At 36.4% G+C, this 13266-nt stretch overlaps 2 protein-coding genes across 4 annotated transcripts in view; one reads left to right on the forward strand and one right to left on the reverse strand.

Annotated features, from left to right (window-relative positions):
- Positions 1-3400, forward strand: part of LOC113433240 (calpain-2 catalytic subunit) — a 40682-nt gene extending 37282 nt beyond the window's left edge. Inside the window, exons 18-21 of the mRNA XM_026695692.2 lie at positions 36-114; positions 902-1018; positions 1441-1499; positions 2931-3400. Coding sequence (XP_026551477.1) covers positions 36-114; positions 902-1018; positions 1441-1499; positions 2931-2954 — 279 coding nt within the window. The 3' untranslated portion in view covers positions 2955-3400. The remainder of the gene's footprint in view (positions 1-35; positions 115-901; positions 1019-1440; positions 1500-2930) is intronic.
- A 932-nt stretch (positions 3401-4332) lies between these two features.
- Positions 4333-13266, reverse strand: part of TP53BP2 (tumor protein p53 binding protein 2) — a 65733-nt gene continuing 56799 nt past the window's right edge. For all 3 annotated transcript variants that reach the window (XM_087934095.1, XM_087934076.1, XM_087934084.1), the window contains exons 13-18: positions 11442-12220; positions 9615-9752; positions 9270-9403; positions 8337-8503; positions 6653-6852; positions 4333-5630 (exon numbers count right to left, since the gene is read on the reverse strand). In XM_087934095.1, the coding sequence (XP_087790221.1) occupies positions 5589-5630; positions 6653-6852; positions 8337-8503; positions 9270-9403; positions 9615-9752; positions 11442-12220 (1460 nt within the window). In that variant the 3' untranslated portion in view covers positions 4333-5588. The remainder of the gene's footprint in view (positions 5631-6652; positions 6853-8336; positions 8504-9269; positions 9404-9614; positions 9753-11441; positions 12221-13266) is intronic.

Here is a 13266-nt window from a genome sequence, read left to right on the forward strand (position 1 = left end):
AGGGAAAAAATGTCCTTTTTTCCTATATTTTGTAGAAAATTTATCGGGAAATGGATGTAGATCGTTCTGGCACCATGAACTCCTATGAGATGCGGAAAGCCTTGGAGGAAGCAGGTACTTTTTGATCAAAAGAAGAGATCACCAAAGACTAATGATTAAGGCCCAATACATTATAGGCTCCCTCATCATAGCTGCTTCCAGATGTGGTCCTGAAAAGTTGCAATACGTCATAGATAGAATAACGTAGCCCAGTTTTCCCCAACCGGATATCCTCCAGATTGTTCTTTTATCACTTCCACACCAGGGATGGGATCCGACTGGTATAACTACTGGTTCTGTTGCGAGTTGCGTGAGAGCAATTTACGACCTGCTGAGCTACCCGGACAGCTGAGCAGCGGTGCGTGTGGGTGCACAGTGGTTGGAAAAGCCCTTTTTTCCTGCTATTTCAACCACAGGTGTGCCCCACAAAGCAGCTGAGGTTGAAAAAGCAGGAAATAAAGGATAGGTAAGAGCCCGGGCGGGTGGGCCACAACAGTAGCAGACATAGAACCCGTTCTATGTCTGCTGCTCTTCAGAGCTACCGGTTCTACAGAGCTGGACAGAACCGGTAGAATCCCACCCGTTCCATACTTCCCACCAGGCCAGCGGGTGCCCTTTCTAAGAATGACAGGAAGCATAATCCACACAATTGGAGGACACCTAATTGGGTAAGGCTGGAAAAACCAATTCCAACACTTGGGTAAGGTTTGTAGCAATATCGAAGCTTCTCCTTATGTGATCAGAATGTTTATTTTAATATATTAAAATGTTTTAAAGCCTTTTACAAGCAGCTCCTTCTTGCTTTGTATTCAGCTGCACCAAGGATGCATCTGTAGCAATTAGACTTTTACTTGTATTTCAGGATTTAAGTTGGATTGCCAATTGCATCAAGTCATTGTGGCCCGTTTTGCTGATGAGCAGCTGATTATTGATTTTGATAACTTTGTTAGGTGCTTGATTCGACTGGAGACTTTGTTCAGTGAGTATCTTTAATTTAGGCTGGTGATCTTAAAATAATGCTTTTGTTTAGTTTTTAACTTTTACTGAATTCCAGATAGGCAATATGAACGGCTTCCTTGCAATAAGATTTGTAGCAATAAAGTGCTTGTGTGGATTATGCGCAATTCTTAAAATATAAAGGGCACTTTGTGAAAATAAATAAACTGACTTCCTAGCTTTAACTAAGAGGCTGTAATTATTTATGAAAGGGAACAATGCTTTACATTCCCATAATTACACGTCTTCATTTAAATTACAGACTTTTAGGGGCAGGTCTAATGGCTAAGGATAGTAATTTTCTCCCTTGTTTCTCTTGATGAAATAGCTTTTGCTGCTTTTTTCTTTCCTGGGAGAAACTGATGAACTTTATTAATTGAACTCGGGTTTTTTATCCCCTTGTAGAGATATTTAAGAAACTGGATACTGAGAAAACAGGAACAATACAGATGGATCTTGTCACTGTAAGTTAACAAGCCTGTCAAAATCTAATGGAACAAAGTCACTTTGGAGGAAAAGCTCCTTTTTGTGTTTGCTAGTTTAAAATGACCTTGTTTATATACCAGTCACTGGAAATCTTCTATTAACTAAACATCTAGTTGATAGATGTGCAGCCTTTCTTTATTTGCTCATTAAAGTTTCCAGAGACTAAAAACACAGAGCAGGAAAGATAGCAGTTTCCATGCAGCTGTGGCTGACATATGACAGGCTATGCCTCAGGAGAGCAGACTGCCATAATTAAGCCTTGTAGTAGGAGAAACTCGTTTTTTTCTGTGCTTGCCTACACAGACTCCATAAACAGATAATGCTTACAGCTTTTAATTAATTATATTAAGGAAATATTAATATACAACTCATTGTGTGTATAAAAATAATTCTGGACTACATAAATCCTCCATAAATCAAACTTGTTCATTAATATTTCACATAGTTGATAAAAAGAATGTTTTGGCAGATATAGAAGCCCCCCCAACCCCTCTGCAGCCCTAAAAGCGGAACCATGAATAAGTTTTAGTGGCTGCTATTTGTCTTGTTCATAAGTGCACCAGAGACAATGCAGCATTTTAGCAGACTTGGAGAAGGAAGGACAGCATTAGATAGCATGGATATATCTTGTGCAGTCTTAATTTAATTTGAAAATATGCATAACACAGCACATATCATTACCCTGAACACTGCAGATTTTTAAAAAATGCTATAATTCATTATGTAGCATCAAGATATGTATTCTATTTGAACACAAAAGAGTAATGACAAAGAATGAAACAGATAGTATAAATCAGCTGGAGAGCAACTTAATTGTGTAGCTATTAGCTGCATTCCTCAAACATTTTGTACCAGAAAGTTACTGCTCAGTCAAAAAATGTACTCAGGCTCCCTTCCAAGCCATGTTCAGAGTTTTCATAGATTAAGAAACTAACACTATGATGTTACTTAGCAAGGGATGCAACCTAGCATCCTCTTTATGTTTAAAACTTCAAGCCCATCTGTCGTTCTAGTCTAGCCAGGAAGAAAACATTATGAGATTGCTAACCTATGATATAAAATTAACAATCTGCAAAATATCAGCACTTGTAAGTATAAATCAGAGGAATTCATGTGTAGGATTTGGGGCGTTTATGAAACGTAGAGATTTTCTTACTGCTATATTGTCTATAAATCCAGGCAGAAAAGTACTTAATTCTTCCTGTAAAGCAGTGCTAATCAAATTTGTCCAGAATTTGTAAGCGTTAAATTTGCTTCGTTGACTCAAGCCTTTTTCTACAAAGAATTTTATTTTTGAAAAAAGACATAATTCAGATAAATTTTATCCGCTTGCCATAGATTTGTTTAAGGATGCTTATTGCTTATTGTTTAAGGATGCTTATTGCTTTTTTTTCCCTTCTCTTCCACAGTGGTTGTGCTTCACTACTATATGAGAAAGCAATGAAAAAAATGGTGAAAAGTTTTCTTGGGAATAAACATGGAACATGTTTTTAAAGGGCTTATTATACATTTTGTACTTATTGTGAAGCTGCTAAAGGAGAGACTATTGAAAAAAAACAAAGCAACTACCAAACAATTTCAATATATTAGCTGTAACTTTTTATGTAATACTATATTTGCTTTTCCATGTTTTTACTATTCAAACAAAAGATAGTTCATAAGCTCTCGGATCAAATTTTCTTTTTTCTTTTCTCTCTACTGTTCAAATAAATTCCTAATTTTGAGCTTTTTCAGGAAAAGGTTTTTTTTAAAAAAAAATCTAGCGGTGTAACTTGAATATAAGTTAGAAATGTTAACTTTATCATGTAACAAATCTGCAGTAAATCTTAGCTAATGCTTATTTGCAGTGCAATAAAACTTATGCAATCTGTTTCACTTATTTGCAGTGTAATGACATATTTATTTTCACTAATTACCTAATACCAATAGTTTCTCATCTTTTTTAAAAAAATGATTTTTGGTCTGTCATTTGAGCCAGTGACATTTTTAACCAATAAAATGGAATAATTGCTTGGAATTAAGAAATGCCAACTTCTCTGCCATTGTGTTATCCTGCCTCTACAGTATAGGTAGTCCTCAGTTAATGCCAGTAATTGGACTAGAATTTCAATTGCTAAGCAACATAGTTGTAAAATTGACATTATGTGACCATATCACTTAGCACCAGCAATCCTTTTGATATTAATTGAATTCCACTAGCTACCAATCACCCTGATCAAAGTCATTTCCAGGTCAGTCCCTCCCAGCCCTGAGCTTTGGTAAGGCAAAGGACTGCTTGCTCTTAAACTGCCCCACCCATCTCCCTACCATCTGTGCTGTTTTGACCACTCTGCACAGCAGCATTTCTTGTCAGCAGTGATGGGGCTGAAGTATGCCTGGGGCCTTCAGCAGTCCCAGCTAATCACCACTGCCCCACTCTACTTCATCCCCTGCTGTTGGGGGTGCTGCCTCAAGCTGTGGCCAGCCACCAGGGGCCAAAGTACAAAGCCCCAGCCATCCTGTGCCCTTGTGCTCTGCAGGCCCTGCTGACCTTTGGCCACCTTCCTCCTGCAGTTGATGAGGTATGTCTGGATTGACCCTATGCAAGAAAACTTCTGGGTGTGCTAGGCCTTTCTTTCTGGGCCTGTACACACTGTTCTGGAGGTGAATGGAACTGAAGCACCCCTGCTGTTGTAATAGGGGCAGGCTGCCAAGTGCCCAAATTTTGGTCATGTGACCATAGGGTGTTCCAAGTGCTGTAACTTCGGGTTCTGGACATCAATACCATTCACTCTTTGACGCTGTAACTTCAAATGACTGTGAAACGAGGACTACAACACACACTGTTTATTTAATTAACAGAATGATTAATCAGCAAGTGTAAGAATGCATTTTCTGGATCTGAATATTTCCATAAAGAGGCTTATCGTATGCATGTGTGTTTACACACGGTTGTCGTACAAACTTATCAGACTTCATCTTTGTCACTGTCAACACACATTTTTGTCTCTAAAGCTGAATGAAAAATTCAATGTCCAAAGGAGTGAGGGCCACAGGATGCTTGATACAGCTGGGAAGATTACCATAATTCAAGAAGGTATGATCTTGTCAATAATAGATATAAAGCAATTTTAAAACAAACCACTTCCTTTCAGATATCTTCCTTCTCTTATACCTCCACGTAACCCTCTATACAATCTAATTCATCAGGATAAAGTAATAGAACTTAAATGTCAAGAGCAATGTCATTTTTTAGTTTATGGGTCACAGAAAAATATCCCTGATAACCAAGAAATGCTGACAACATTGGGAGTCACAAATTTTAATCTTTATTGTGCTCACATCAGCACATGAGAACAGTTCAATGACAGGAACACTGTATTCAAAGAGTAAAAACAAACTGGTATTTTCTGAAGCAAAGGTTTAATCACAGTCAAGGAAAAGATAGTTGTAACAAAATTTGTGAGATGCAAAAACTGGCTTTTCTACATTTAATATTGTTTGTAAAGAAGAAAAAAACACCCCACATAAGCTACATCACATGTGACATATTTCAAATACTTTGGAATCCTAAAATGCTACTGCACTTAAAATTATTGCTCAAAGAACTGCTTTAGATTTCTTAATTCAACAGGTTTTAATTAAGATATTTCATCCCATTAGCTCTGCTACTAAGACATTTTAAAAGCACAATATTACTAGTTTCTATATGAAAAGGTTACCTGGCTTAACATTGCTCTGTTTCTACAGTATGGAATGAAAAAGGTTTAAGAGAGACTGTCTGGAGCAATCGTTGGGTTCTATCTTACTAGTAAGTTACAAAAGGGGGTGGAAAGAAAGCTACTGTAGAAGCAGAGAAGGCCTAATTTAGGCCTAATTTGCCTAAAGGGGAAACTAATTCATTGCTTGAGAAAATAGCATTGTAGAATTTCTTCTATAATTTTTATCCTTCATATGTTTTCAAGGTATATTCAGCCTTGCTTTTATATCACATTATTACCAAAGGAAGTCTCACAGATGCATTTCTGCAAATGAAAAGGAAAACATCCTGCAGTTAATACTTCATAAAATTGCTTCTCTTAACATTTTCATGCTAAGCTTCTTTGCCTTGGCTTGATCCTTGGGTATAGCTGGAAAAAGAGAAAAGAGGGGTTGTTATCTCAAGTACACAAGTCAAGACACACAGTAATTACTTTAAAAAATACCTAAGATGCTCTCCTTGAAGCTCTTTTTAAGAGGAGTATGTACTGCAAATACAGACACGCATAAAGGTAAATGTTTCCCCTATCTAGTTGTATCTGACTCTAGGAGGTAGTGCTCATTTCTGTTTCTTAGCCAAGGGAGCCAGCGTTGTCTAAAAATTTCCATGGTCCTGTGGCCAGTGTGCCTATACACCAAGGTGCACGGAATGCTGTTACCTTCCCACCTAGGTGGTACCTATTTTTCTACTTGCATTTGCATGCTTTGGAGTTGCTTTGTTGGCAGGAACTGAAACAAGTGACAGGAGCTCACCCCATTGTGCAGCACTCGGGTCTCAAACCTAGGCTGTCATCTTTACACTGACAAGCTCAGCATCTTTAATTCTTGAGCCATCATATAGACTACCAAAATCATGTGTGGAATTGCCATAAGTCAAGGCTAGAGGGGGAAGAGTGAACTAGAGAGACTCTACAATTATCTATTGGGTTTATTTTGAGGATTATTTAAGATCTCAGTGAATAGATTTGATTCAAGTCCTGCATTTCTGGATCAGGATTATTTTAAAAATACACTGTTTGTTCCTCTCATAGGGTCCCCAGTGCTTTAAAACACTATAGAGTAGTTCTGGAATCCATCCTACCTATATTCCAAGAAGCCAAATATACCATTAGCAAACTTCTTTATGAATGCTGACTTGAAATAGATCTTTATGAAATCAATTTCAGCTATAGAAGAGCAGCTTCATAAGGTAGAAATTGCTGGTTTTACAACATCGCTAAATATTGAACATCCATGACTTTAGACTAAATCATGCTTGCATTCTAATTTAACTTGCAGGAAACCCCAACAATTTAGAAAGTGAGGGAAGCCATTAACACATTCAAATCATTTGTGTAAAAGATATACTGATATCAACTTACACTAAGAAACAATTGCAACTATTTCAACCTACCCCAAGCAAGTTCCGTGGCACATAGCCTTCTCTGTCACTTAGCTGAGCCCACCACCATTCTATTTCTTCTTCATCTTCCCGGCGAAGGACTGTCATGCAATCCCCTCCTTTAATGGATAGCTCATCCTCATTCTGAGCCTCGTAATCCCAGAGAGCATAAACTACTCCTTTGTTCATTATACCCATTTTTTCTTGCACTCCTGCAATACACACACACAAAATCAGACCAAGTCATCATAAAAAAAATTTATTCTATCACATAAATTCTTAACAAAGTAAAAAAGCCAAAAGTCACAGAACTACAGCAAATATAGTTTGTGTAAGAATGTTCAAGCCATTATAGGAGCAGCATTAACATAAATTATGGAACTGTGGATGGATATAAAAGAGATATGAAGCAGATAAATCATTCTACCTGCAATGCACGTGAAGATGCTTTTTTTTTAAAAAAATGAGAATTTTAAAGTAAGCTAAAATCCAAAGAAAAACAAAACTAAAGTTATGAAATATAGCATGACTTTCAACCTTCTTTTCAACAGATTACCACCTTATAATCCTTCCTCTTATATTATACAATTCTCTTCAATCCCTTAGTCATCTTTTTCAATGCAATTTTCATAGCATTTTTTCTTTCAGCAAAAAATGTGTTCTTGTGTGCATGTGAAGATAATATCTGAAGCAATAACAAAACACAAATTGTGTTATTGCTTCTATCAAATATCCCCATCTTGTTATACATAAAAGTCCTACATATAATGCATAAGTATTTCAATGCTTTATGAAGTTCCCTTTATTCAAAAGAAAACTAGAAAAATAAAATGAATTTTCATATATAACAAAGCTACTAGAAATTACAGGATGACAAAATAGATAAGACTTTGTAAAGAGTTTAGAAAGCTAAATATTTCTGTGTGAATTATTCAAATTCAGTAAGATTTCCTGAAGAATGTGCAAAAGGTTTTGAATCAAGATAGTTTGAATTGTTTCAATCTCAAAACATTTCCAATTTGAAACACATACTCTTCCTATGTAAGCTCTTTGCAACCAAAATATTAGAAAATTATTGTCCAAGAGTATATTCTATTATTTCTCTGCTATCAAACAAAGTCTCTCTAGTTGTCTTTGTTTCTGTCAGATGTAAGTGAAAGTCAAGAAGGTCACTCCATTATTCAATTCATGAAGAAACAATAACAAATAGCATAAGCAACTGTAGACAGAAAAAAATCTAGTTCAATAATATGACAAAAGAATTACTCTGCAATTAATGAACACTCTCAATGAACATTAAAATCCAGGAGTAACTGAATCCAAGAACTGTATGATGCAGTAAATTAATCTCAGTTCAAGATTAAAAAAAGAAAATACTTTTCATGAAAAAAGGAGCAAGTGATCTCTACTACAAGAAAGGAAATTTCAGAGAAACATCAGCCTATAAGAGAGTCACCACTTCAAAGACGATGAGCATCAAGTCACCTATTAAGAACCCTAACCCTAACAGGTCTACAGTGAAATTTGGGATTGGGGAAGTAGAACCAAATAATGCTTCTCATTTAATGTCACAACATAAAACTTTCACAGAACTTCAGATGTAATGCTGTTTTCTAGAGCTTGAAAGGGTTTTCTAGACATAAAGGAAACTTGGGGGGAAAATACTACACTAAGGAACCCCATTTTGGGCACATACCATAAAGAAACTGGGAACACTGAGTATAGCCTTCTTCCATTTCTTCACACTTGTCTGCTGCAGTCTGCATGTCACTATATGTTGTGGCAAATACAGCAGCACCCGATTCCACTAGAAATTTGCATACCTGGACATTATTGCAAGATGCTGCACAATGCAGTGGAGTCCTGTACATCACAAAAGAAAAGAAAAAAGTAACATAATGTTTTGAATCACTTTCTACAAATACCCAGATTGATGGTTACTTGGTGCCTGCTCTTCGAAATGTTCTCTTCCTGGACATTAAAGCCACAATAATCTTTTGGATATGGCTATGCCCACTAGGTATGGAGATTGGAATATATGAGAATCCATGAGAAGGTTGTGTTGATGGCTGAGACTTTTTTTTTTTACACTGAATGCAAAGTGGTATTCATTGTGATTATTATTACTACTACTGTATGTTTTAATTGCTGTTCCCTTTTCATAAGTCACAAGGTTAAAATGAGTGCTATATAAATTTAAGTAAATCAGCTGATATGAAACATTAACATTAGCATTAAATGTTAATGGTTGTTATGGCTTCTGAAACCTGTATTACTAACAACTGCATTTTCCCAAAGTCGCTTTCTGAAAGCCATAGTTTCATCTCTACACCCAAATTTCTCTTTTACTGAAGACTGTACCGCTGTTGTTATCTTAACAAGTAGCTAAAATCTTTTGCTTTATATTTCAGAGAGGTTGAAATCACCAACTATTCTAATGAGCCAAGGGCAATTCCCACTCACCTATCCTCATTCCTAAGAAAGAGGAAGATAATTATTTCTTTTCTCAGGCAGAGATATTGAAATAGATATAGACTATCCATGTATTTACTAGATACCATAGCATGGTGGACAGTCCCACTAAGGTAACTTACTTATGCTAATTCAAAATGCCAAAGAGCATCCTTACCATCCATCACTATCTGCAGCATTTACGTTTACACCAAACTGTACCAAAAATTTCACAATCTCTGAGTGACCAGCACAGACAGCATTGTGAAGTGCTGTAATGCCTTCATCATTGGGCAAACTGGGATCTTCAACCTGTGCAGCAAAAAGAAAAGGTAATGCTAAATATGCTTTCCATTATGCCAAGTATCATATACAGTATTCTACAATTTCTTGGATTGAATAACATCTGAAACTCTTTAGGAGTACTGATTTCATATTCCATCCCTGAAAGTTGCTATAACACACTGCAGTACTAAATGTAGGTCAAGTCTAAGTTCTTAATAAGGGAACATGGAATTTGTACCTCATAAATAATCCGCTGTACAAGGTCAAATTCCCCCTCAAGGGATGAATCTAGAAGCAAAGCAAGTGGATTGAATTTTACTCGCATTCCGTGACCAATCCTGTCTGAGCCAATTTTGCGCAGGTTTGTCCGTTTACCCTAGAGAAAAGAAAACAATGGTACATAGGAGCTTTTTCACTAAAAATAAAAACAATTTTAGATAGAATAGAAGGGAAGGGAAGGGAAGGGAATTCTTCATTGGCAAAGTATGATTGGACACACAAGGAATTTGTCTTTGGTGCATATGCTCTCAATGTACATAAAGGAAAAAAAATACATTCATCAAGAATCATAAGATATAACACTTAGTGATAGTCATAGGTTACTAATAAGCAATCAAATCATACTAGGAAACAAATAAAACAATATAAATTGTAAAGATACAAGCAACACAGTTATAGTCATAAATGGGAAGAGATAGGTACGAGGAAGTGTTATTATAATCTAGTAGTAGAGAAATAATAATATTACAATCTTAGTAAATTAGTTAATTTCAATGTAATGGAAATTGAAAAAATGATTTAATGTGACCAATTATTGCATTATAATAAAAGTTACAATTTTTTAATTGATGTACTCAAATTAAAAAAAAACTGACTAGACTAAGCAATATATATTTCATTCTAGTAAGCCCTAAAAATAGATCATCTCAAAATCTGTCTCCTGTTGTCTTAAGACATGATTAATTTCAGGAAAGGATCAGGCGTTGCCTCCATAATATTTATTTAACCATTCAAACATTTTCCTGAGCCTATATGGCTACAAATGAGCCCAGGAACCACTGCAGCTTCTTTAAGGAACAGCTTAAGAGGAGTTAAAAAGAGGCTACTTCTTTGAAGCATGTTTGTAAATCATTAGAACTCAACAGTGCAGTCAGTGAAAAGTTTTTCAGGAAACTGCTTTGATTTTTAAATGCTACAATGGTAGCATTTAATGCTACAAATTGGCAGACTATAGACATATCAGTATTCTCAAGCCAACTTGTACAGTACTTCTTACTACATTTGTGTGCTTTCAAGACAGTGTTGACTCCTGGAGAAGTTCCTGTAGCATTCTTGGCAAGATTTCAGAAACAAGTTTGTCATTGCCTGCTTCCTAGGCTGAGAGAATGTGACTGGCCTGAAGTCACCAGCAGGTTTTATGCCTAAAGTGGGACTACAGTCTCCTCGTTTCTAGCCTGATGTCCTAACCACTATACCAAACTGGCTGTCCACTTCTTATTGTACAACATGAAGGCATATCATGTATATCATAAAGGCACCTGCTTATCACAAGCTTCATAAACATTTCAAAATGAGGTGTTGACCACATTACTTTTTACATCAGAGATATTTAACTGAAATCTATTCCACAGAATGCAGTACTGCAGACTACTTCTGCTGACTGCCAGCAGTTTGAATCTCACTAGGCTCAAGATTGACTCAGCCTTCCATCTTTCTGAGGTCTGTAAAAAGAGGACTCAGATTGTTGGGGGCAATAGGCTGACTCTGTAAACCACTTAGAGAGGGCTATAAAGCACTGTGAAGTATTATATAAGTCTAAGTGCTACTGCTATTGCAACTCTAGCATAATAGCCACTATCCACGACTTTACCAAAGACATTCATCTGTCATTTCAGTTTGAACAGGGCTTTCAATAAACGAAGTCTGAAGATATTGCACAGCAGCAAAGTATGTCTAGCAATCAATACAGCTGAATTACCTTAGAGTTATACACTGCAGAAGTGGCACAATAAATTATCTCACTTGATAAGTGTCAAAATTATTAAAGCAGTGTATTTTTACTTACAGGTGGTAAAGAAAATTGTCCCGTGATTTCAGGAGGTTGCATATTGAATGAATCCTCTCCCAAGTTCTCTGGTTCTCCTGAAGGATATGGGGGTGGTGGATAGGGAGGATACTCTTCCATGTATATGTCAATAGGCAAAGGCACATCTAAACTTGGTTCTTCCATTTCAGGCTGAATGAGAGTAGAGATGTCAGAGGTCCCCTCAAGAACACTATCTAGTCCTGATGAAGGCAGAGAATTCGTATTGGAATCAGAATTTGGACTTTCTGCTTCCTCTGAAATAGTTGGCTCAGGTGGAGTAGGAATCACTTCTTTAACCATTTCTGAGTTTAAGTAAGGATTTGGGATTTCTGTTGAGATTTCGGTAACTGTAGCTGAAGTTTGCTTTGGTGGATATGATGGGGCAGAAATGGTCTCCATAGCAGCCAGAGTTGTCCTCTGGTACAATAATTTCTGAATGTTGGGTCCATTAGGACCTTCTGGCTCAGTAATAGAACTACGTTTCTTCAGTGGCCTTGGTGCATTAGACAGCTTCTTCCGAAGGGCCTCCAGATCAGCATCACTTTGATTTCGGTACGGATTTGACAAGAAAGGCAAAAGCTTGGTTGGGCTGAGAGGGCGAGGAATACGTTCTGTTTCATTATTTTCATTGGCTGAAGTTGTAGATTCCATTTCAGGTTCTGGACTAGCTGACTTGCCTTGTGTATTTGAATAATTATTGTCTATCTGCTGCTGTTGGTTTGGGACACCAGCTGCAGCAATAACTGGCTTTCCATATACTAAGGAGCAATTCAGAAAGAAAACCATAAACACTTGGCAAAAGAACCCCAAACAAATGAACTATGCATACATTCAACCAATTCAATTTATATCAAAACTGCTAACATGACTGACTACTCCAATCAGCTATGCAGAGATCTCATTCATTATATCCTTAGGAAATATAATGGAGCATGAGGGATCTTTTTTTTACAGTTTATTTATTTTTAAGTTTAAGCACTGGCAGTGTAGAACACAACTGAAATAAAGGAAAAATGAGGTATGGAGATTTTTTTGACAATTCCACTACAACGTGACTTACAATTTAATACTGCCAATAAAAAACAATGTAAGCAGTGTAAGTACTTTCACTGGAAATGTCAACACATTGTGCGCATGGTTTAATTAGATAGTTGCCAAACAAAACCTGAAGCAACAGTCAGAATTAATAGTCTTCAATATTGGGCTTGGCCAAACTTATTTATGTTTAATGCAGCCCCACTGTAACTTCTGGAATGTAATTATGATTGATATAGCCTGCTGATTATAAGGGGTACTTAAGCACAATTAAATCCAGAGCCATAATATTTAATGTATTGCACTTAAGAAAATGTACATATTTCTCTAGAAAAAAGAGAAACTGCTGTAGCTTAAATTATACTATTCCAATTCAACATCTGAAGATCAAACTCAAAATCTGAATGAACTTCAATTAAAAATGTCAATATTGACGATTAACAAGCACATGTTCCACAAAAACACAGCTTAGACAGTTCTAGGTTAGAAGAGAATACATATTTTTCTAGTCTGCCTTAGTCCAGAAAAGGAGCAATTTAATAAAAGTTGCAGCTTCCTATTCCTTCATTGTCATTCTGAAGGAGTTTGAGGTTTGTGTATTTGATAGCACACCTAACTCTTCAGCCCTCCCCCTCCTCAGTTTGGGGTTAGTTATTTCTTCATACTTCATAGAGGTCACTGTATCTAAATAGAATCTATTTGGATTCAACTCGATATGTAAGTAATAATATATAAAAAGAGGTATCTTAAAATAGGGTAGATAAATTTG

The sequence above is a fragment of the Pseudonaja textilis genome, chromosome 1 (assembly GCF_049901715.1).
Source record: "Pseudonaja textilis isolate UNSWEBS1 chromosome 1, rPseTex1.2, whole genome shotgun sequence".
Lineage (NCBI taxonomy): Eukaryota > Metazoa > Chordata > Lepidosauria > Squamata > Elapidae > Pseudonaja > Pseudonaja textilis.